Source organism: Rutilus rutilus (assembly GCF_951802725.1).
Source record: "Rutilus rutilus genome assembly, chromosome: 13".
In the NCBI taxonomy this organism is placed as follows: Eukaryota; Metazoa; Chordata; class Actinopteri; order Cypriniformes; family Leuciscidae; genus Rutilus; species Rutilus rutilus.
Genome location: NC_140218.1, coordinates 20,621,779 through 20,644,492, shown reverse-complemented (window position 1 = coordinate 20,644,492; position 22,714 = coordinate 20,621,779). Strand labels below are relative to the sequence as shown.

The window sequence follows — 22,714 nt, the reverse complement described above, 5'->3', positions numbered from 1 at the left end:
CGTTTTATTTTATTTAAATACCACTGTTGTAATTGTTCGTCTTATTTTAGGAATTATTCTAATTTCTCAGAGCATTTCACCCCTTTAAAAAAAAAATCAATGTCACAAATGCAGATATGTTACTCACACCTTTTCTCATTTAAAAAAAAGTCATTTTTATTTATATTTGTTATCATATTAATGACATCTTCCAAAATGTACATGCAGCATTTAGTGTATTTGAGACAGAGTGTTAGAACAACATAATTGACTACTGTTGGTCACTCCCATCAAAAAATAAAAAAAGAACTGAAAGTTAAAAAAAACATAAAACCACATTTCAATTGTTAATGAACAACTGTATTCCATCATTGTCCAGCAATGTATTAGTTAAAATCACTGTTGACTGGAACAAACTTCCACATACCTGAGATTCTGCTTTCTGATTCCATTCATCACAGTCAGACAAAGATCCACATACTCAAGTTTGCTTTCTTTAAAACCACTCTACATTCTTAAAACAACGTTACAGTGCGTCACTGAAAATGGTATATTATATTTAATGTACGGAACTGGGAATGGCTTTGATAAACCTGACAACACCTTTCGAAGAGTGTGACTTTACCAAATGCCTGATTGACTGTATTCAATTGCGGACGAAAATAAAAAATAAAAACATTTTTCTCGAACCCAATAAAGTTGTGCTGTGAATGCTTATGTATGATCGTAAATCCTTTTAATGGCATGATAAAAAAAGAAGAAAAAACCTTTCAAACCTATCTTTCAACAAAAGTACAAACAGAACACCAACAAACGTGTAATTCTGAACTTTGTGCAACTCTGCTGTAATTGATTCCTTCACTTCTAAACATTGTCACTTTAGTTGCAAGAGCCTTAATAACTTAAAATGACATATTAGAATTGTATGATCCCTAATACAGTATCTCAATACCTCCTGATTCTAACAAATTACTGCAGTCCATTATAACGGCGTTGACATGCTGGTACCTCACCAGTGTTAGCAGGACTGATTGATATTAGATATCTAAATGCAATCCAGACCAATTTCCCCTATTTCTTCCTCTGTTTTGAGTGTCTGTGCCAAGCTGCCATGCAAACCGTTATACTTTCAAATGGTTATTTTAAAGCAGCCAAATATTATCAATGGTGTAAACATTACTAAAATTCTCTTTCGCAAGTGCTCACAAAGCAGTGTGTACCTCTTTATACAGTACAGGCATGAACAGTGTCTGTCCATAGACTTTATACAAGGAAGAAAGGTATTTAAAAAAAAAAAAAAAAAACTTTGACTATGCATTTACACTCTTTATAGTCCAAAAGCATGTAATGGTAGAGACCTACTAGATCTCAGAGTGTCCTTTTGATTTCCTGTAGCAGACTTCCACTTGTAAAAGCCTTAACTCCTTAAATATCTGTGCAAGGCAAGTGTAAACGAGGTCAGGCTTTATTATCGGTAGTTTGATATTATATGAGCCCACTTTGTTCAATATTGTCTTTGGTCTGGAGAGCTCACCGAGTCTGCTTGTACCTACGTAAACAGTAGGTTTGCTGGTGAGCTGACTTCCCAATGTTGTCCTATCCAATCCTGGGGCTCACTGTAGTGATGTAGAGGCCGTCAGCACCATGGTTCTCTCTCTGATCGACCTCTGTGAAGGCTGTCACTCCTCTGCCAGGCACTCTTCATCAGCTCCAGCGCCTCCCTGCACCTCTTCTGCACCGACGGGTCTAACACCGGCTTGCGAGGCAGAGTCACCTGCACAAACATATGTAGGAATTCAGGCTGTTAATTAATGAAATAAATAATTAAAGAAAAATAAAATGTGTATATTTTAAATGTAATTTATTCAAAGAGGAATTTTCAGCATCATTACTCCAGTCTTCAGTGTCACATGATCCTTCAGAAATCATTCTAAGCGGATTTGATGTTCTAAATGTAACCTTTCTTATTATCATCAATGTCGAAAACAGTTGTGCTGCTTAATATTTCAGGATTTGAAACAAAAACCTTCGGAAATATGTTTGTGGTTTCTTCACCTGGTAAACAGCAGTCCAAGCTTGGCTCAATTCTGCTAGCAGCCGATCTCGCTCCTCACATCCGCTAAAATACAAAACCCATGGAGGGAGAAAGTGAGCACGGTCTTCTGCAAATTCCTGCAGAGAGAAACAAAGGGTGAGGAGTGCACAAGTTAAAAAAAAAGACAGTGAGTTACAAGCTTTCACATTCATAAACTAATGTGATTCATAATGACAAGCACACAGTTCCTCAAACAGTACACCGACAAAAAAAATCTAAGGAACACCCCATTTGTAGACGTGAAACTACAAACATCTGTTCACAGAGACATCTTACGCACAACAATCTGCACAAAGACTTACAATGACACAGTATTCTTTATCATCCTCCAGGCAAACAGCTGTGACATCGTTCAGATCAGCTCCTCCTAGAGAACGGAAAAAACTGGTCTGGCAATCCTGGTGACACGTGAGCAACTTCCTGTCTGTGAGCACAAGGCAACATGGAATACAGGGTGCAGGAGCTACTCCTTGTGGAATAATCTGAGAAACAAAAATATACAAAATGTATTGGTCAACATCTGGGGAATTCTGGTTAATTCTGTCAGGCTGGTCTAAGAAAACATCTACAACATCAACTAAAATGCAAATGTTGGCATGCCTGGAACTGTTGAGGAACAATAACACATTGTCATGTGGCGAATCTGAAAGCATTTCAATGCAAATGCATGAATGGAAAGAAGTCTCAAACGGTTGCATTTAGTCACACTTCCCAAAAAAATGCAAAAGAGATCTTGAATGCTTGAATGATCTCCAGAATGCTTTGAAAAACATAAATGATGACCTTCAGGGAAAATGCATCCAGAAAAAAAAAAGGTTAATATGTGTGCGATGGTCGCTCACCCCTTTAGAGACAGACTGGCAGAGAAGCTGCATCCAGTCGGCCATTTCCAGTTCGTTTTCTGCACTGAGCTCTAATGGAGGATGATCCGTCAGAATCACCTGAAATGCATGAGGCTTCTCTGTGCTGTTTGAACGCCTGCAACCTCCACAGTGCCCTCCCCTACAGCAGAAACAGTGGGCATATTTCATATTGATATTTCTTTTTCACATTGATATTTATATTAAGTTGCCAAGAGTGAAATCTATGAACTGGAACACAGCACTAGTAATTGATTACATGTAATCTGGATTACGTAATCAATCAGATTCCAAAAATTAAGTAAATGTTATTAAATTTTAAAATACTTGTAATCAGACTAGTTACTTTTTTATTGATTACGTTGGCAGTATTTATTTATAATTCATTGATTCTCCCTACTTCCTTTCTAAAAAAAGCCTACTGCTTATATACATTCAAAAGGTGTTCCAGGTTTGTGGAAATTCTCACAGAGACCAGCCACTAGTCATGAGCCTATCACTGAAAACTGAGACCCACACAGCTTTTGATCACTGGATTTACAGAAATCAATTCACCTTTAAGTGTTTTCTCAACATTGCATATCTTATCAGCTCCTGACAAACACATTAATGATTATTTTAATTATCACTCAGTGAGTCATTTAACAATTTATGACTGTCATTGGAAGGCTTTTGTCTTTCCAAAACATTAAAATGTACAAATTCACATCATTTCATATTTGCATGCAATGCAGGGATTTCCCAACTTTTTTGTCAGCGGTTTACTTGTTTACTTGAAGTACCCCCTGAGATTTAAAGGTAATAAGTTAGGTCAATATAAAATGAAGTCAATAATAATAATAATAATAATAATAAATAAATAAAATTAAAGTTCATTTTATTTTAAAATTAATAAAAAAGCTAAATCATAAAACCTAAAATTAAAATAAATGATGTAATATTTAATGCACTTAATGTTGTTGAAAATGAAGAATGGAATACATCTTCTTTCTCTGTCAGTAACCGACCTCGATTTGTAAGTAATCTACCCAGCACTGCTGGAACTACAGCGGAAGCTTACCCCATGGTCACAGACATCAAAGGTGTAACATCTGTTCTCTCTGCATACTGATACAGGATGCCTTTGCTGCCAGGTGAACAGTAGATTAAGATTCAGTACACATAAACGCTGAAACACTGTCAAATAGTTTAAAGCACCAAACCCTTTTGTACCTGAGAACCAAGTAACAGCTTTTCCACACTTCTTTTCCCAAATAAGAGTTCCCAGCCCGGTACAACAGTGGCCCCTCTTTAGTGCTGCTGGATTCTCTGGATCTGGACGGAGATGTAGGAGAAGCCACAGTCACATCCATGGGATCCTCCCAGTGAACCAGAGAATACAGCCGGATGCTCATCTCCGACAACTACACAAACAAATAGCACAACATCAGTCCTAGCATGTGGATTTATTTAACTATTTGTTGTGCTAAGTATTTTTGAAATATCTTTCAAAAACAGGTAATTTAAACAGAAATTATGTTGTGATTTTATAAGGCTCTATAACATTATTTTTAACTTGAAAAAAAAGTGTGAGATGCTAAATTATATATTTTTTTCTCTTAGAAATGTAATAATTCATGCATTAAAGTATAAATATATTGTGTAATAATAAATAATAATAATTATGATTAAAGCTCAAATGGCCTCCCTTAAAAATCATATCAGTCCAAAACAGAAGTGTCCGTCAAACCAGAATTATTGAAGAGGGATAAAAAAATGCATTCATTCATTCATTCATTCTTGGTTTAATTTTTATAATGTGCATTATAATTACATTAGATTATTTAAAAGCAAATACAATGATAATAATATCAATTCTATTCGTAATAATAATAATAATAATAATAATATATTCATTTTAATAATATATTCATTGTTTGCAGAGGCCACCTAGTTGAGAACCTAAACCGTATGATCATTATAAATGCTTTAATTGTTATAGGAAGAGTCAGCAAAGTAAGCCAGAGTCTGCCAGTGCCTCATGCATTATTCAGGATGATAGATCTTCTCTATTTACCTCACAGTGTGTCTCTTGGCATACAAACTTAGAAAGAGCAAGTTTCTCCATGGTGGCGTCAGTGAGAACAGAGGGGTAGGGAGGATCCCTACAGCCGTTTTCCATGGCTGCCTTTAGCACAGTCAGAAACCAGCTGAGGAGAGAACAAGAAGAGATCCTCTTCAAAGACAGGCATACTAATTAATCTCACATGTATGCTTCAATTTAAAAAACTCACACAGTCAAAGATGAGTCGGCTGTGTCCAGCAGGAACTGCCGTCTTCTGTTAGTGCACACCAGAGTGATGGTCTGCTGGTGAAATCCCACCTATGGCACAAGCAAGGGCTCTAATCTCTCTGCAGCATGTCAAACTGATCATTTAGGCTTCAGATTGTTTACTCACAGAGATGTAGTCAAGCTCATTATAAGACACTGCCTCCTCAACACTATAAGGCTTCTCTGCTGCCCCTGAAAAATCAATGGGACACAACAACAAATGCAAACAAGTACTTTTGCAGACGTCCCTAACAATGTTCTGCTCTTCCAATGAAAATTTGCTGACCTTTTCGCAAGAGGTAAATGTAGCAATCTGTCAACAGCAGATACAGAGGCTGCAAATCTCCTTCCATGTGGCCTGTGCTCATTCTCACCATCTGAAATAAATGTACAAATGCAAAAACAAAATCAATAGGATAGCACCGTTTAACATTTCATTAGAATGACTGTGTTCTTCATATTACATATTCATATAATAGAAGCATAAAACAACATGTTTAATTACAGGTAGGTCCATTTTATTTGAAGTAGGGCCTTGTTTACTTGTATTATTTCCCAGATTTCATTCATTCATTCATTTCAAGAGTCTCTTATTTCAGGACTAGCCTATATACATTTCTTACCACACTGACACAAAACCATTCACCACAAACTGTTTCAAAATATGCACACATTTTAATATCACTACAAATGTGATGTTTCAAGCAGTATACTTACTCATACTGAGTTGAGTATGTGTATTACTTTGGATATGCATGATTCATGATTGTATGTTTATGTCATACCCACATTTTTCCACTAACCATTGTGCATGTACACTCGTTCAAAAGTTGTTGTATTTTTAAATAAATTACTTTTTTCCATAAAGGGTACATTAAATTGATGAAATGTGACAGTAAAGACATTTATTGACTATTTATACTATTCATCCAAAAATCCTGAAAAAATGTATCATGTTTCCACAAAAATATTAAGCAGCACAACCATTTCAACATTGATAATAATAAGAAATGCTTCTTGAGCAATATTATATATATCCACAAATTATTATTATTGTACTGATAATAATAGTACTGATGTACTGATGCTGAAAATTCAGCTTTATCATTATAGGAATAAATTACATTTTAAAATACATTAAAACAGAAAACGGTTCTCTTAAATTGAAATAATATTTCACATTACTGTTTTTTGCTCAAATAAATGCAGCCTTGGTGAGCATAGGAGACTTCTTTCAAAAACTCTTACCGACACAAAACTTTTAAACGGCAGGGTATATATATATATGTGTATATACCTTTGGGGATTTTTCCATCTGACTCTGGGGGTCACAAATGTCATAGAATGTTTTAGTAAATTGGAAAAATGAGGAGATCTGGCCAAGAATTCTTGCACTAGTAAGCTGCAGCTTGGAAACAATGTAAAATTGTAAATACATAGGTATCCATTTAGTGATATTAATTAAATCGAATATAGTTTTACCTTAAAGAGCTGTTCTTCATTCTCCCTGAAAACATGAATCATGAGCAGCAGCAGGTGATTATTATCCACCCTGTACAAACAAACAAAAACAAATAACTTAACCTCATAATAAATCACAAATGGTGTCATTATTAGAGCTATTTCTAAGCCTAAAATCTCATTGGATAAAAGATAACCACAGTTTACAATCTCACTTGAACTCTGCAGCATGAGAGCTCTGTACTGAACAGTCTTTATCCACCTCCTCTGCTTCACTCTGTTTCTCCTGAGCTGATGTCTCTATTGGGATGGAGGGATCCTGCCCTGCGCCTGTTGTCTCTGCTTCTCCCTCATCTTCATCGCTAACAGGAACATCCTGCGGCACGCCATTCCCTGCAGAGTCATTGTGCCCACCACACGAGGCAGCAGGGTCTGGACTCTGGGAGGTAAAGCAGTAGAAGTCTGCAGGTGGCAGGGGGGCCTGCAGGAAACAACGGCTTGGGTCCGGAGGTTCACCGCCCGAGTCCTCTCGAAAGGGCCGCTGATGGGGGGGTTCATCGTGACTAGTGCATATTCCCTCCTCACCTTCACGTGGTTGCCAGCTCTCTCCATCCAGAGAACCGTTCAGCCTGTCCATGACGTCACGGAGGGGTTGGCCCACACTGTCCATAGAAGTGTCCGTCATTTCAGGGAGCCTCAGTCCTGCCTCCAGGTCTTCATTGTCTCCTTGTCTCCCATTCATCATGCACTCGGCCCCAGGACCGTCTGGCCCCTCCAGAGGACCCCGACTGTCCACGTTAAGCTTGTCTACTATGTCTCTCTCAACCACTATCTGAAGGGATTCCTCAGTGTCAGGAGAGATGACATTCTGCTCACTGCTCACAGAGTCTGTCGACCCTCTTCCCCGTCGTTTCTTTCCAGGCCTTCTGCGCCTTGCCATTCTGTCGCACAAAGATATATTTATGAAAACAAAACAGGGAAATGATCCATTCCTCTACCTAATGTTAAACCTATTTAGCATAGTGTCATTGTTAAATAAGAAACAAGAACACTATATGTAAGTGGAGTTTAAAGGTGAAGTGTGTCACTTCTGTGGCATTAGTGGTACCAAATATTGCAAAAATCACTTTCAATTGACATCCATCCAACAGTATCCATTTATTCAGATTAAATAATTGTTTTGTAAGCTACATTGTAAATATTTCATTAAATTAAAGATGATTTGCCAGCTATTTTGGAGGGTCCTTAAACCATAAATAGTGCTGGCCGAGCAACTGTCATCAATATCAATTGTAATGCTAACAGTAAGGGTGGGCGATATACCGGCAGACACGATTAAACGGTTGAAAACTCTCAACCGATAGAGATTTTGGACTATCGTCTCGATCTCGGTTATGCTCACGTGACGTTGTCGTTCTGTGCCGTCTCGAAAGCTTATCGTTTGAATGCGTATTTAAGCCTTGCGGTTTAAAAACAAGTGATTTTAAACTGTTCAAGTGCAATAAGCAGCGAAAGACTGTTTTTGAGTACACACACCTGAAATGCGCGCCCATAAAGCCGGTGCTCATACAGAGCACGAGTAATGAACTTAGTGCCAAGAGTTCTTTTTAGCGCCTTACTGGGTTTGAACAATCAAATACACACACTTATATGTCAAAATGCCGCCTTTGCAAGTATCCTCAAAAACACAGTTTGTTTTAAACTGTTTATGTAAATGGTTGAGAAAGGAAGCGCATGTGTATCAGTATATTAGATCAGCCTAATAAACCTGCTTTGTTCTATTGTAGTTCTTTATTTGTAGTGCTTAAAGTTTTTTTTTTTCATTAGTGTCTTTGTTCAATTGTAGTTTTTTGTCCTATTGCTTTTAATTATTTTCTTTGTCACGGCACCGATATTTGGTTTAGAACAGTGTAACCAGTTCTAACGCAATGTTAAAAGTTGGAGCAAAGCATGCAAACTGTTCTGTCGTTGCTGCACAGACGAGCACTGAACACTATTTGACCAAAAAAATGTCACAGCTGTCTTATAAAGACCTAAGGAAACTGTCAACTTGTGTAAAAGCTAAACATGACAGTACATGAAAGTCGATTAGATTAATCAATGTAACTCCACAACAACTACATCCATGTATCCACTAACCATTCAGAAACGTCCAGGTGCAGTCTAAAAGTTGAACCTCTTCCTGAGTCTCTCTAAGGCTGCATTCCACTAAGGGTTATTTGAGATTTGACAGAAATTCGCGTTTGTTATTGCTCGTGTAAAGGATCGGCCATCTTCTGAACGGAGGCGGGGAGCAGCAGCTCATTTGCATTTAAAGGGACACGCACAAAAATGTTGCGATGTTGGTCACACCCAAAAAGCGGCAACTATGACAAATGATCTGGGGGTTATTTTGAGCTGAAATTTCACAGACACATTCTAGGCACACCATAGATTTATAATACATATTGTGAAAGGGGGCATAATATGTCACCTTTAAATTAAATTTTTATATCAAAAACTTTATTTAAAGCAAAAATAAATATATCGTTATCGTGAAATAAACGTATTCATATTGTCATATTGTGATACAAGTTATTGGTCATATCGCCGACCCCTATCTAACAGATCCGAGCATTACAGACTTACTTGACTTCTCAAACTGCTTGCAAATTTTTTTTTTTCTAAATGTGTTTACAGTCTTTGGGAAGTTAGCCTATAAATGGTTTACTGTTTTAGTGACACACTTCACCCTTTCAACGAATAATGTGTAATTGCCACTACTGTAATCCTACACCATTAGCTCTAATGCTCAAGACACACCTAATGACTTCCAGCTCAGTGCTGGTGATCTCAGCATCTTCTCCTGTTGTGGAAGCATGACGGCTAGACACGTGCACCGGGGTGACATCAGCGGAAGTGTTAGTGTCTGAGCCCTCTTTGAAGGGATTGTGCCGAAACGTAGGGCTTCGCGACAGAGACGTGGTCCTGATGGTGCGTGCAGAGGCCCTGATCACCACACAGTCACTGACAACAGTCTGAGGGTCCGATCCTGAGGAACGGGGCCCACTGACTGGATCGGTCAAGTCTCCCTCTGTCAGAAAACAACATGAAGCGAAATGCAAGTATTAGTAACTCATATTGGGCAGGATAAACAGCTACTGAATCATGACGAAAGCACAGAGATATCCAACAAACACAAGTTGTTTAGAAAAACTTAGCTTTCCAGCTACTTCCACCTCATCCTTTTATTTATCTAAAAATTATGGGAAAATAATCACAAATAGTGCAAATTATTAAATCACTTTTTTTGCTGTTAATTTGCTGATATTTGCTTTATACATAAATATATTGCAGTACTGAAGACAGACGTGTGCTGAAGCTCTTGCAATGACTATTCTAATTGTTTATTTTAGAAAGAGGATCAAATATAATTTTGATGTTAAAATTGCTTACTTTAGTGTCATATCTGCATTAAATACAATGAATTAAACAAAAAATTATAAGTATATTAAACTTTTACATCCTAACAAATAATTTAATATCATGCAAGCAAAGACTTGTTCTACATTTAAAAGACTGCTATTTGGATATTACAGTCAGCATTTCATAATCATTAAGTTATGACTGATATTTGCCACAGAATTTAGGACTGGAAGCAGTTGGTTAAAATCCAAGCAGAAAACATGCAAACCAGCTGCCACACTGCTGCAGGTGCAATGGCAGAAAACCCAATCCATCACCAGACAGCGAGTTTCAGCTGCATCAGGCACTGTGTATGTTTTAGTACCATCCCAGAAAAACCCTGCATCAGCGAAAGGTTGGGTTCTGTTTAGTCTAATATAGACCATAGGCACCAGCAACCCATCTATGAACCCTTCACAAGCACATTGCATATAACAGATTCTGCGCATGAAACAAACGTGCACTGAGTGAAACAGACATGCGCAATTCTGGTTAGTAGCTTTGCAAGGATGGATTGTGTGGGATTGCAAACGTTAGATTGGGGAAGGGGGAAATAACCATGTCCCACCTTCCCAGTCTGCACTTGGCAATGACTGCAACACAGGGAAGATGTCACCAAAATCATAATCTAAAAAAGGAAAAATAAGACTCATCAATAGGCAGGAAAGAATGATGAAGTGAATGAAAGAAGAACAGAAACTGTAAGAGATCAAAAGTGTGTGTGAAACTTGGCATATGACAGGAACTAATAAAAACTGAATGAGACATTGTGACATAATGAGCTGTGAAATGTGTCACTGAATTAAATGAAAGCATTAATGTGTGAAGATCATGGTCACAGATTATTGAGCACTCACTGACACTGTCCTCATCTTTCATATAAACAATCTTAAAGATAACTGTCATCCTGGTGCAGAATAATGAATTATATCAATGGGAATATGCCACTTTGTAAAAGACAGAAGAAAAGAGAAAGACAATATAAAAAAGTGTGAAAATAAGACACAGAGGTTGGAATAGTAAAAAACACAGTGAGAGAAAAAGATGGAGAATTGAATCCATGCAGCTCACCTTCACTGGATGGGGCAATGGCGCTGTCGTCCCACTCAAGGTTTGTGGAGGTGAGGGAAGTGAAAGAGTGCAGTGACAGGCTATCAGAGCTTGGCAACCTCTCCTCAAAATCCAACAGATTATGAGGTTTGTAGTACTCTGGCATGTAAGGAGCAACATCCAGGTATGGCACATCCTGTCACAAATTTAAAAATTAACCATTATTAGGACATGGAGATATCAATGACATATAATATATACAATGATATAATAATATATATTTTTAAATAGACCTGCAGCATAACTATTGAAGGAATAAGGACTGATAAAAAGGTGACAAAAAAAAACTTTCTGATCTGTCAGAGCACCTAAATGATACTCTCTCTCATATTTCTCATACTATTTTGAAACAGCTTGTCAGTTGTTGCACTATTAGATAGACACTTCAGGTCTAGGACATACAGTGGAACAGCCAATCTAATTCTAGACTGGAAAATGAATGGAGAGAAATACCAGTTCAAGGTCAAAGCGGATGAACTCCAGCCCAGAGACAAGTGTAAGAAACAGAGTGAGATGATCATGACTGCAAACCAATGCATTTCTGTAAAGGAGGAAACATACCACAAAAATCAGATGACCGCTTAAAGGAAGCACTTTTATGATCTGAAACCACAGAAGAACAATAATACATATTATATCTAAGTCACTCACTTGTAATAGTATTTATGGAGCAGTCCTTGATTCTCTTGAAAAAGTCGGAGGTAGCTTTCTAAAGAACTTTCACTGAGTGCCAAGTAGAGCCAGGCACGACCTGTGGAACAACAACACAGCAGTCATAGTTAACTACATGAAACAAGGCATCTTAAAGGGATAGGTCACCCAAAAATGAAAATTCTGTCAGTAATTACTCACCCTCATGTTGTTCCAACCCCGTAAGACTTTTGTTCATCTTTGGAACACAAATTAAGATATTTTTGATGAAATCTGAGAGCTGTCTCACTCCTCCATAGGCGGTTATTGAAGTCTTGCGGGGTTGGAACAACATGAGGGTGAGTAATTACTGAGTTTATTATTGGGTGAATATAATATTATTTATTATTGGGTGAACTAACCCTTTAATATACTGACCCCATACTTTTGAACAGTAGTGTACCATTATAAAACATTATAAAGCGCATCCCAGAATCGGGCGGTAAAGGTTTTGGTCTTACTTCTGCCAAGATTGGTAGCTATGTGCTGGAGTTCGTCAATCTGTCTGACGGCCTCTCGCCGTGTGAAGTGTAATACGAGGACCCAGTAACCTGATGAGATGTCCTGCAACCTTCAAGACACAGAGAAAAGAGAAGACCTGTGTGCTTCAAAATGTCTACTTAAAAAGTATTTGAATTTTCAAAGGCTGTGGTGCAGTCTGTCTAACCCATAAAGCAGAGCGTGATCCAGGTGTTCACACAACCGCTGAAGAACCCGGTCGTGATTTCTGATGGCTGGCGTCTCATCCTCACAGGCGGCAAAGTAACTCTGCAACTGCGGATCAAATGTTACAAACTGTTAAAGAACGATCACATGAACGTGAATGAAAAATGCTTGTCCTGTCTGGTAAATTTCTGAAGCGCACACAGCCATGACATTCCAAGCAATCCTTATCATTCTTGATGAAAAACCTAAGATGAGAAATGTATAAAATATAAAGAAATATAAACTTTTCTTTTGAATTCGCCGTATTACGTGATTCACTGATGAAAGTGGGGCTTTATGATTTGCAAGTCCATCATAAATCCATGAGAACGTACTAATGCCAAGCACCTGATGAGCTAAAATCTGAATGACTAAGTCAAAAGGTGGCAGGTTGTGGAAGTCACTACTATCCTGATTCACAAGTTCAAAAGACAGACCAAGAAAGAAAGAAAGAAAGAAAGAAAGAAAAAACATTCTAATGTTGCAAACAGCAAAGATTCAGTAAGTTTATACAGAACAAAAAGACAGGATGACCTGGGATGGACCCATAAAATAAGTAGCAAGCTATGTTTGTCCTATTAATAGGACCTCATTTGATCAGAGGACTTCTTAACAGGGCCATAGAGTCACAGTTTTGATGTGTCTATGATGCACATGCAGTGAAGAAGAGTTTACTTGACTGAAACCTAAAATGACTGTATCCCTTTCATGTCATTTTACTGATAAACAGATATTAACTACGCTATAAGTACACACTATAAACTAGAATGGTCAATCTAGTGCAGCGACAGTTGACTGGCTAACCTGGTATTCCTTAAACCTTGAATTGAAAACACTGGATGCTATTCTTAAGATGTCAAGGCGTTTGTCTTCACCAAAACACAGCAGGAGGGGGAGGGAGGCCCAACTATTTTGATAGCGTAAACAGCAAAAATCTCAAACTAACCTTCAAATTATAATCTAGAAAAGGTCGATATATATCCTCGGTGCATGTATAGAGTTTCTTACCTTCTTGACGGAAAAGGAGATGTTTTCGAGGATCCTGTCTTTGACTTTGAGTTGATCCATGTCTGGCTCTGCTCTGTCTGCGGGTGTCAGCTGACGCGCGCTCCCGACTCGTGTTGTGTTCACAGGCCACGAGCTTAGTGATGACGTTCATTTGTAGTTCTTGCGGTTTTCGTTTCGTAAGGTCTGTTGTTATCATTACTTGAAGAGACTTTCGAGTTTTGTTCTACAACGTAAATTACACGCGGTCATATTTCAAACTTGAATTTTGTAACAACTGTTTGTTTTAAAACGTACGTTTCTATCAAGTCGCTACGTAAGGACTACAATCTATGTCGGTTTAATTATACGTCATTTATCAAGCACGTAATCTCACATTTTTGGCTGGCTAAAAGTTAAAATTACCCATTTCTATTCAAATTAAATATAACAGTTTGTAGCCAAGAAATCTAACTATCTAGGAAGACTGCTTACATTTAGATGTATTTATTTAGCAGCCGCTTTTGTCCAATACGACTTACAAATGAGGAATATTTTATACAAGAAAGGATTATGTAGATTCTTTCCTTGTCTTTACATAAACGTGCAAAGAAATATTTTTATTATTAGGCCTATACGGATAACACAAAATTGAACTGTTCTATCAAACAACCGATGTGAAGGCGAGTTTGAGGTACGAAATGGTGATGAAATTATCACCATACATCTTACAAACTAGGGTGTTAATAATGTACACTACAATTCAAACGTTTGGTTTCAATAAGATAAAAAAAAAATCTAATACTTGTATTTAGCAAACATTTATAGCATTACAAAAGATTTATATTTCTAATAAATGCTGATCTTTTAAACTTTCAACCCATTATAAAATCCTTATATGTATTACAATAAAAACATTGACAAGAGATTTCTGAAGGATTATGCGACACTGAAACAGCTGCTAAAAATTCTGATCTGCCATCTCAGGATAAAATGACATTTTAAAATTGAAATATTGTTTCTAGAAATAGAAGTTATTTTAAATTGTAATTATAATATTTTACAATATTACAGTTTTTAATTTATTCTTAATCAAATAAATGCAGCCTTTCTGAGCACAATAGATTTCTTTCTAAAACAACCAAAAACAATTCTAAACCCCCCAAAAATTGAACAGTAGTGTATCAATTAAAGTATTTTAAAAAATGATTATGCATACTATGTGTATAAACAGTATTTGTATACTCTATTGTCACATTCATCACTATCCCATGTATTTAAGAATTTAATGGAATAAGGTCACAAATAAAATAAACTTGCCTGTGTAGTCCACATTTTAGAGATGAGTGTAAAAACTATTTATAACTCCTAAAACCATCATGAATAGAATCAGGCAGTTTCAAAAGTGATAGAACTGAACAGAGCAGAAAAAGGGTAGTGGTGGAATGTTAAAACTTTACTGCCTTCAGGTGTTTCAACCACATTTTGAGCATCCATTCCTCTTTTTACAAATGGTAGATTTCAAAACAATCTTTTCATAGCAAGAGCTGAAACATCAGTGCACACTGTAGAATAAAAACCAATTCAAGTTGCATTTTATACAAATAAAAGAAGAGTGCCCCAAAATCACTTTAAATAACCAAATTGCAAACCAGAAACCAAAAACATATTTTGTCAGATTACCCAACCCCCCTCCAAAGAACAATTTACAATTTCTTTTTTGTAATGGCACACCATCCAACTCACCAAAATGAGCCCATACCAACATAATTCAGATCTCAAGACTGCTAGAGGTCTGGAGCGCATCATCTTTTTTTTTTGCCATCATTTTCTTATACTCCTCATTACTGGTACTCATTTTAATCAGACTTCTCTTTTTCTCTCATATGCAGAAAGACGACACTGAAGACAAAGAGTCCTGCCATCATAGAGAAGGCACTGGCATAATATGGAAAGGCAGAGGGGATGAAGCGCTCATATTGGGTGTGCTGCAGTGGACGGACAGAAACCTGTGGAATAACACACACACAAAATCTGTAAATATCAAGAGTGAATAAATCACTGCGGAAATGTTGAGAACCTGAAATGTACAGAAAGTTTTGAAATTAATTTTGAATCTCACCTGGGTTGAGGAGTAGAGGTGTGTGTAGCCAAGTCTGTTGTAGTCAACTTTGAACTGAAAAACTCCATATACATCTGGAAGCTTGAACTGTACACTGTATTTTCCACCTAAACAAGCAGTCATATATTTTTAATGCCATTCATTATTAACATAAACTACCATTTAAACGTTTGGGATCAGTAAGATGTTTTTGAAAGATATCTCTTACCCTCAGCCAAGGCTGCATTTATTTGATCAAAAATACAAAGCAGTAATATTGTGAAATATTCAGCATCATTACTCCAGTCTTCAGTGTCACATATTCCTTCAGAAATCATTCTAATACGCTGATTTGGTGCTCAAGAAACAATCCTTATTATCATTGTTGAAAACATTTTTGTGTATTTTTGTGTATAGAGAGTTTTTATAGACATCTATTATGTAAAATAGAAATCTTTTGTAACATAAATGTCTTTACAGTGACTTTTGCTCAATTTAATGCATCCTTGCTGAACAAAGGTATAAAAAATAAATAAATCTTACTGTCCCTAAACTTTTGAACAGTGGTGTACATGCACTTATAATAATGACATACCATTTTTCTTGAGGTAGGTCCTAACAAATGGATCAATTCTGACAAATTCCAGCTGAATGTCATCCCCATCAAAGGGCACCCACTTTCCACCAGACAGCATCTCAATCACAATGCTGTATTCCTGTAGAGAGAATGCAGACAGTAGTAGTAAGTCAAATTGCTCTGTTTGTTGTGCATACTATGTTTCTTTAACAGTCCCGCCAGGATTGCACGAGTTTTTTGTGTGATTTTTGCGATCAAAATGACTGATTTTGTGGTGGTAATTTCCAGAAATTTGTGAAAAAATTAGCGATTTTTTTTAATTTTATAATTAGGACATCACATTTATATGTCAGATGCATAATAGTATATGTCAGATGCATAATAGTCATACATGACACAAATCACAAACAAAATGCATAAAGCTTGTTTATTTTGGTCTAATCCAATTCTCATCAAAACAACCTATGGGCAATTTTTCTACCTGACCTATGTAAATATTAACAGCAGGTGTAGTAATTTATACTGTAGAACTGTGTGTAAATCCTGAGTTGAGGGGTCCTGAGCTGCAGAAGGCAACCAGTTACTTATAGTGCGGCGCTTTGCATGGCGTCCCCACTGCGTATAGCTACGCAATACGAAGTGACCGTTCGAAAGGGAACTACTCGGTTACTATCGTAACCTCAGTTCCCTGAGAGTAGGGAACGAGTATTGCGTAGCCGGCCGCACTATAGTAACCTGGCAAGTTGTCGCTTCAGTCGTTAAACCTGCTAAAACGGCGTTTTTCGGGGACTAATATAGGCCCGCACCATTGGATGTGCAGTTGGCGCAGCACAGCCAATGAGTGAGCCAGACACTCACTGTGCTAGCTGTGCAGCTGCAAAATGCGTTTTACATTATAGGCTTCAGTAAATCGAGGAAAAGGAGTTTCCCCTTTTCCCGCAACATCTGTATCCACGTAAAAATGCATTGAAACTTTAATTAAACTAGAGATATTTCAATTGGGTGATTATAATTTAATGTTTTGTGAGGTCTTTTTCATTTTTGTGATTATTTTGCGGTTAAATTAGGAATTATGCAGGATCGCAAAAAAATGCGACATTTTGTTGATTTTGCGTTGTATTCAGCGATCGCGGAATCGCGAAAAACTGGAGGGACTGGTTTAAAAGAAAAGTGAATGTTCGTCCATTTCTAAGCAAAACATCCTTCAGAATTAGCAAGCAAAATATTTGCAATATATATATATGCTATGCCTCACCACAAGGTCAGTGATGGTATAGGCAGCAGGCGGTGTGCTCTCTCCAACTGGATGATGGGTAACCGCCCCAACCCTCAGAACACCAGCCTCCTTAAACACCCAGCGGGACAGGGACTCAGCCAGCTCCTGGTTACCAGTCTGTTCATATCTAAGAATATACACATCATGCATTATAAAATGCTAAACAAATGGAGAACCTTCAGCATGGCACAGTTAGTTAAGTTGAAGGCCTTAACTTCACAACTGATCGAACATAAAAGAATAGATATTAGTGGTTGACCTATACATCGCCAAGGCCAATATATCAGCCAATATTTGGCATTTTTAATGATCAGCATTGGCCATTACGTTTTTCTGTTTGGCCAATAAGTGTCGAAAGTGGCAGATTGTCCATCTTCATTAGTTTACTGTCTTTGTTTAACAGTTACTGTCTTAATTAGGAAAAAGAATGGCATATGAAAAATGTAGTAATACATTTGCTTTTCTGTTATTAGTAATAAACATGCAAACACTAATTCTTTCTCATACAGTGTTAGCAGCATTCAGCAAATATGCATCTATATCATTTAAACAAGACTTTGAATATAACAGACATACTCAGATATTTCCTTCAAACAATGCTCTGCTATATTTAGTTGGCCACTATATCATTCATGTCACATTTACTGTATGTAAATAAGTCCTATCTGTTTGTTACACAGATTTATCAGATTACTGAGTGCACTGCTGGTTACAGCGTTTACTTTTTATTCATGTTTTTATCCATCTCTTTATTTGTGAAAAATACTATAATAGCATTAATAGAGAATCAAGAAGTTTCTAATTAAAGTTTCAATCTGTTTATTTTAGAGATGTATTTTTTGTCAAGTTCAAAGTATTGTTTTTCAGAATTATATATTTTTCAATTACTTTCTTCAAATTTAGTAAATATGTAAAGTAAATATATTTAATATCTTCAAAATAAATAGCGTGATATCACATTTGGCCTATCAACTTTATTTCAGCATCGGCCATATTGGCCGATCAGAAATACATATGATTTCAACCTAATGTCACGATGTATTTTAATGTCTGAATATAAAGCAATGCAGCATAACAGACCTCTTTGACCCAGGGGCAGCCTTCTGCACGGGGGAGTTGAAGAAAGCATCACTGAAGAAGTGCAAAGACCCGCTGAAAACCACACGCGCATTGTTTCTTGCCTGCAGACCGGCAATCAGGAGGGTGTTCTTTCCAACTGCATGAGGATACTGGAAAGCAAAAAGGGAACGGAGGTGAGTGCGAATGAATTTATCAAAAATGTAACATTAAAAGATTTTGGCTGTTCTCAAGCACCACATTTTGAAACACTGACCTGTGTGATGGGACGATCAGGGAAATAGGAGTAAGAGGTAGAGGATCCTGTCAGAATGTCCAGCACCAGAGAGTTATCTGGGTCAGCCACCATGCTGAGGAAAAGAGGTAACTTGCAATTGGATTAATTACATTTTTACATTAAGCAAGTAACAGGGTAATAAGAGACCACTTACCCAACACCTTTGAACATGACTGGTTTATCAGTGGGCTTGCCAACTATAGTTGGGGCTTTAAGAAGATTCTCTGGATCTGCAACAATCAGTGTGTGCTGTACAAAAATAAAGAATTCAACTTTAATACACATGATAAGGCTTAAAACAAAGATTTGAAACTGCGGTGTAAATGTCAAGAGAGTAAAATAATCGCTATATTAATTTAACTCGAAATAGCAACCCATTTTAATTCCAAGGTCAAGTTCACCCTCAAGTATTTCACATATTTAATATATCTTTATTACAAAAAACTGGAGTTACAAAAAAAAAAGAAAATTATAATTGTATTTGTTTACCTGCATGTCATGTGACCATTAACCAATATCAGAGAACAGTGAACATGTTAGATTATTGAAATATTAACTTAAAAATGCATGGGGTACTTTAAGGAATTATTTTAAATCAAAGTGATTCGGCTGGAAATAAAATGTTGGGCATCCCTGGCCTAAACCAGTGACTTAATGGCCATCTTACTATTGGTTAAAGCCAAACAGCCTACAGTAGGTGACATCAGATAAAGCAAAAAACATTCCAGAGACTATGCAAATAATTACATTATGAAATTCCTAAAACTTTTTCTCACTTGAATTTAGTGTACTGAAAAATCATGGACAATAATACTAGAAGAGAGCGTTAAGAAAATAAATAGTCAATTTTTATTTCATGTTCATGTTCATTTCATTTTATATAAATTGTTTGAAGCTCTATTTTTCCTCTTTCCATTACTTACCTCGCCAGGATCAGAAACATCATAGTTATGGTGGTCAATAACAGCGGTTTTCTCCTCATCAAATTCAATCCCACATTCACTGCCTAGCTCTCTCAGAGGGTCACCTGCCAGAGTCATAGTGGTAAAAAGATTACATTGACATGATCAACAGGCCAATATGTGTACACATTTGCAAAACCAATGCAGCACTCACCAATATCAGAGCTGGCAGCAACAAGAACATTTCCTCCACCATCAATGAAGGCCGTAATGGTCTCTACGTTGATGTTGCCCCCAAAATCTGTTCCATTGGGAATTTGTAAACATAAGATGGTTATTCAAGCATAAAAAATGGCAGCAGGACATGAAATTAATGTGAACTATAACAGGCTTCACCTTCCACTGATGGAGAGAAAATGATGAGATGGTCGTAGAGGAACTGGCCATACTTTATCAGAGAGAGACCAGGATCATCAGCAGTCTTGAAGGAAAGGTCAAACCCACGATCTGAGAACAACAATGTAATTATGGGTTCAAACAATTAAGAAACGTACAATACAGGCATGCTGGTGCAATTACTCAATCAGAGTCACATATTCATGCATCTTCAACTCATATCGCATATAAATGAACATATTAAACTTATTTTATGGTGTTAATGTGATAATTTGAAGTGTTTTAATTAATAAATAAATAAATAAAAATCCTATAATGTGCAGCTCACCTGCTAAACTGCGGAAGAAGATTGAATGAGTGTCTCTGATGTTGGGATTGTCCACCAGAACGAGAGTCTTTCCGTTTCCTAAAACTACTTGCAACATTAACGCCACGGATAAAACAAACAAAGTGCTTTTGCTGAACCCGCCAGACAATGTGGGAATCATTGTAGCACGCCGTCTTTTGCAGGTTAATGTTGCAATAGTCGCGGTGTCCCTCATTGACAGCAAGCAACCTATCGCCATTTTCCTCCTTTGGACAACGTCAGCGCTAACGCGGATACGAACTCTGACCCAGAGCTGCAGCCAATCGCGTGCTGCCTCATGGACTCATTAATATTATAATGAGACTAAACATCTGTCATTGTCCGCACATAATGTATCTTTTGCAGGAAATTTGTTAAAATGTACATGCAGTTGAAACAACTATTTGTACACGTTTATTTCCAAACAAATAATATTTGTTAATTTAATTTTATTTGTTTAACTAATTTAACTTAAATTAATGCGAGTTAATTGATTATTCGTATAGATACATTTGAAGAAAATATTGCATTTTTGTGTTGGTTATGTACAAAGTATCTTTCTTTAAAATTTTACGACCAACAGAGGTCAGTACAACACAATGCTTTTCGGTGGGCAGGCGTCGATGTGTGGTAGATTAATGCTGACTTCACATGCTATCATGCTATTGAAAATGTCCTACTTCCCACTTCTGACGTTGTGAATACGAGCTCATCGCATTTAAATTTTGACTTGAGTTGAATTGTCCATGTCCAATTTTTTAACTAGGAAACTACTATTTACAATAATTCCGATAGCACGTGAAGGCAGCATGACTCAAATGAATAAAACTGAATGTGCGGAGATATTATATATAGTAATTATATATCTGTTGGTTATTTAATCCATTATACTATATATATATATATATATATATATATATATACATATATATATATATATATATATATATATATATATATATATATATATATATAATTATTATTTATTTATTTTTGCAAAAAAAAAAAAAATGCTTTTTATATATTAGCCTTTAGTAGGCTTTGGCTTTTATTTGATATATGTTTCGGAATGTTACATTTTACATTTGTGTGGCGTTTCATGAATTAAATTACTTTTCATAATTTTTACATAAAAGTAAATGTAAAGTTTTACATTTTGCTTGCAATTTCTATTGTAACAGCTTACCACATATATAGTGCCACTGGTTTCACACACAGACGAGGCTGAAGCGAGTCCCGGACTAAAATGCATGTTTAAGCTGTTTTTACTGAAAGCAACTTGCACTGACATATCTTAAAATATGTCAGTGCCATTGTTTTGTCTCAAGATGCACACCAGTAATGTTTTTTTTTTTAAGGCACGTTTATAAAAGGTATGCCCTAATTGAACTAAGGCCTAATCCTGGCCTTGTCTAACCATAGTGGCCATAGTGTCAATAAATGTAATCTTTGGACAATAATGGCAGAAATTATCAAGGTATGATTATGATATCAACCTGAGTTTTCTTTATGTTATTAAATCAAGTTATATTTGAATCTACTTCGCCCACCTTCTTCAGCCCTGGGATATGTTCCTATACAGAAAATAAAAACCTGAGAAATATTCACTCGAGTAAAAAGTGGGACAAATAGCTCCAAAACAAATAAACGTATATATAAAAAAGAAAAAGAAAAAAAAAGCCAAATAATCAACACCTGTTTTTCCTGTTCCTTTACCTAATTGTTTGTCTGTTGTTATATCTAAAGCTCAATGAGCTAGGACACATGAAACAACTGCAATCAATGACACTGGAAGCCTTTTACTGAAAATAACCACACTTTAAAACAGCAAAGCATACCTCTGATACCTGCATTGTAATGTGGTCCAAGTAGAGTTGTTTCGAAGCTGATTCAATTTTTAAAGCTCTAATCCAAGTCTCAATGCATTTGATAAACCATTTTCATGAAAATTAAATTAGGGTACACATCCAGTAGCCTTGCTTTCCTGGCAATGGTATAGACATTTATTCAATACCAACCAAAAGATTTATTTAAAAGGTTTATTAACAAACCATTAAATTGCAACGTTTTCCGTGTTTTGCACTATAAATGTGGCTTCATTTATTTTGTATCTAATTGTGATA

The 22,714-nt window shown here is 36.6% G+C and overlaps 2 protein-coding genes across 5 annotated transcripts; both read right to left on the bottom strand.

Annotated features, from left to right (window-relative positions):
• Positions 1-138: 138 nt before the first annotated feature.
• On the bottom strand, positions 139-13,784 carry plekhm2 (pleckstrin homology domain containing, family M (with RUN domain) member 2). Of its 4 annotated transcripts, XM_084427663.1 has the most exons (21): positions 13,664-13,778; positions 12,618-12,724; positions 12,412-12,521; positions 11,912-12,011; positions 11,714-11,801; positions 11,222-11,396; positions 10,719-10,778; positions 9,509-9,779; positions 6,922-7,647; positions 6,728-6,797; positions 6,543-6,566; positions 5,532-5,622; positions 5,373-5,437; positions 5,208-5,296; positions 4,991-5,123; positions 4,147-4,337; positions 3,995-4,060; positions 2,917-3,076; positions 2,377-2,556; positions 2,035-2,151; positions 139-1,753 (listed from the first exon to the last, which is right to left on the bottom strand). In XM_084427663.1, the coding sequence occupies exons 1-21, from the start codon at positions 13,721-13,723 to the stop codon at positions 1,616-1,618; spliced, it is 3,021 nt and encodes a 1,006-aa protein (XP_084283789.1). In that variant the 5' UTR covers positions 13,724-13,778; the 3' UTR covers positions 139-1,615. The 4 variants fall into 4 exon arrangements, with proteins under 4 accessions (XP_084283789.1, XP_084283790.1, XP_084283791.1 ...); XM_084427664.1 differs by lacking the exon at positions 6,543-6,566; XM_084427665.1 differs by lacking the exon at positions 10,719-10,778.
• A 1,290-nt stretch (positions 13,785-15,074) lies between these two features.
• ddost (dolichyl-diphosphooligosaccharide--protein glycosyltransferase subunit (non-catalytic)) lies at positions 15,075-20,883 on the bottom strand. Its single transcript, XM_084427303.1, has 11 exons — positions 20,574-20,883; positions 20,246-20,356; positions 20,064-20,150; positions 19,871-19,974; positions 19,102-19,196; positions 18,927-19,020; positions 18,674-18,822; positions 17,573-17,720; positions 16,336-16,456; positions 15,762-15,868; positions 15,075-15,648 (listed from the first exon to the last, which is right to left on the bottom strand). Exons 1-11 carry the CDS (start codon positions 20,809-20,811, stop codon positions 15,499-15,501), a joined length of 1,404 nt encoding a protein of 467 aa, XP_084283429.1. The 5' UTR covers positions 20,812-20,883; the 3' UTR covers positions 15,075-15,498.
• Positions 20,884-22,714: the final 1,831 nt, after the last annotated feature.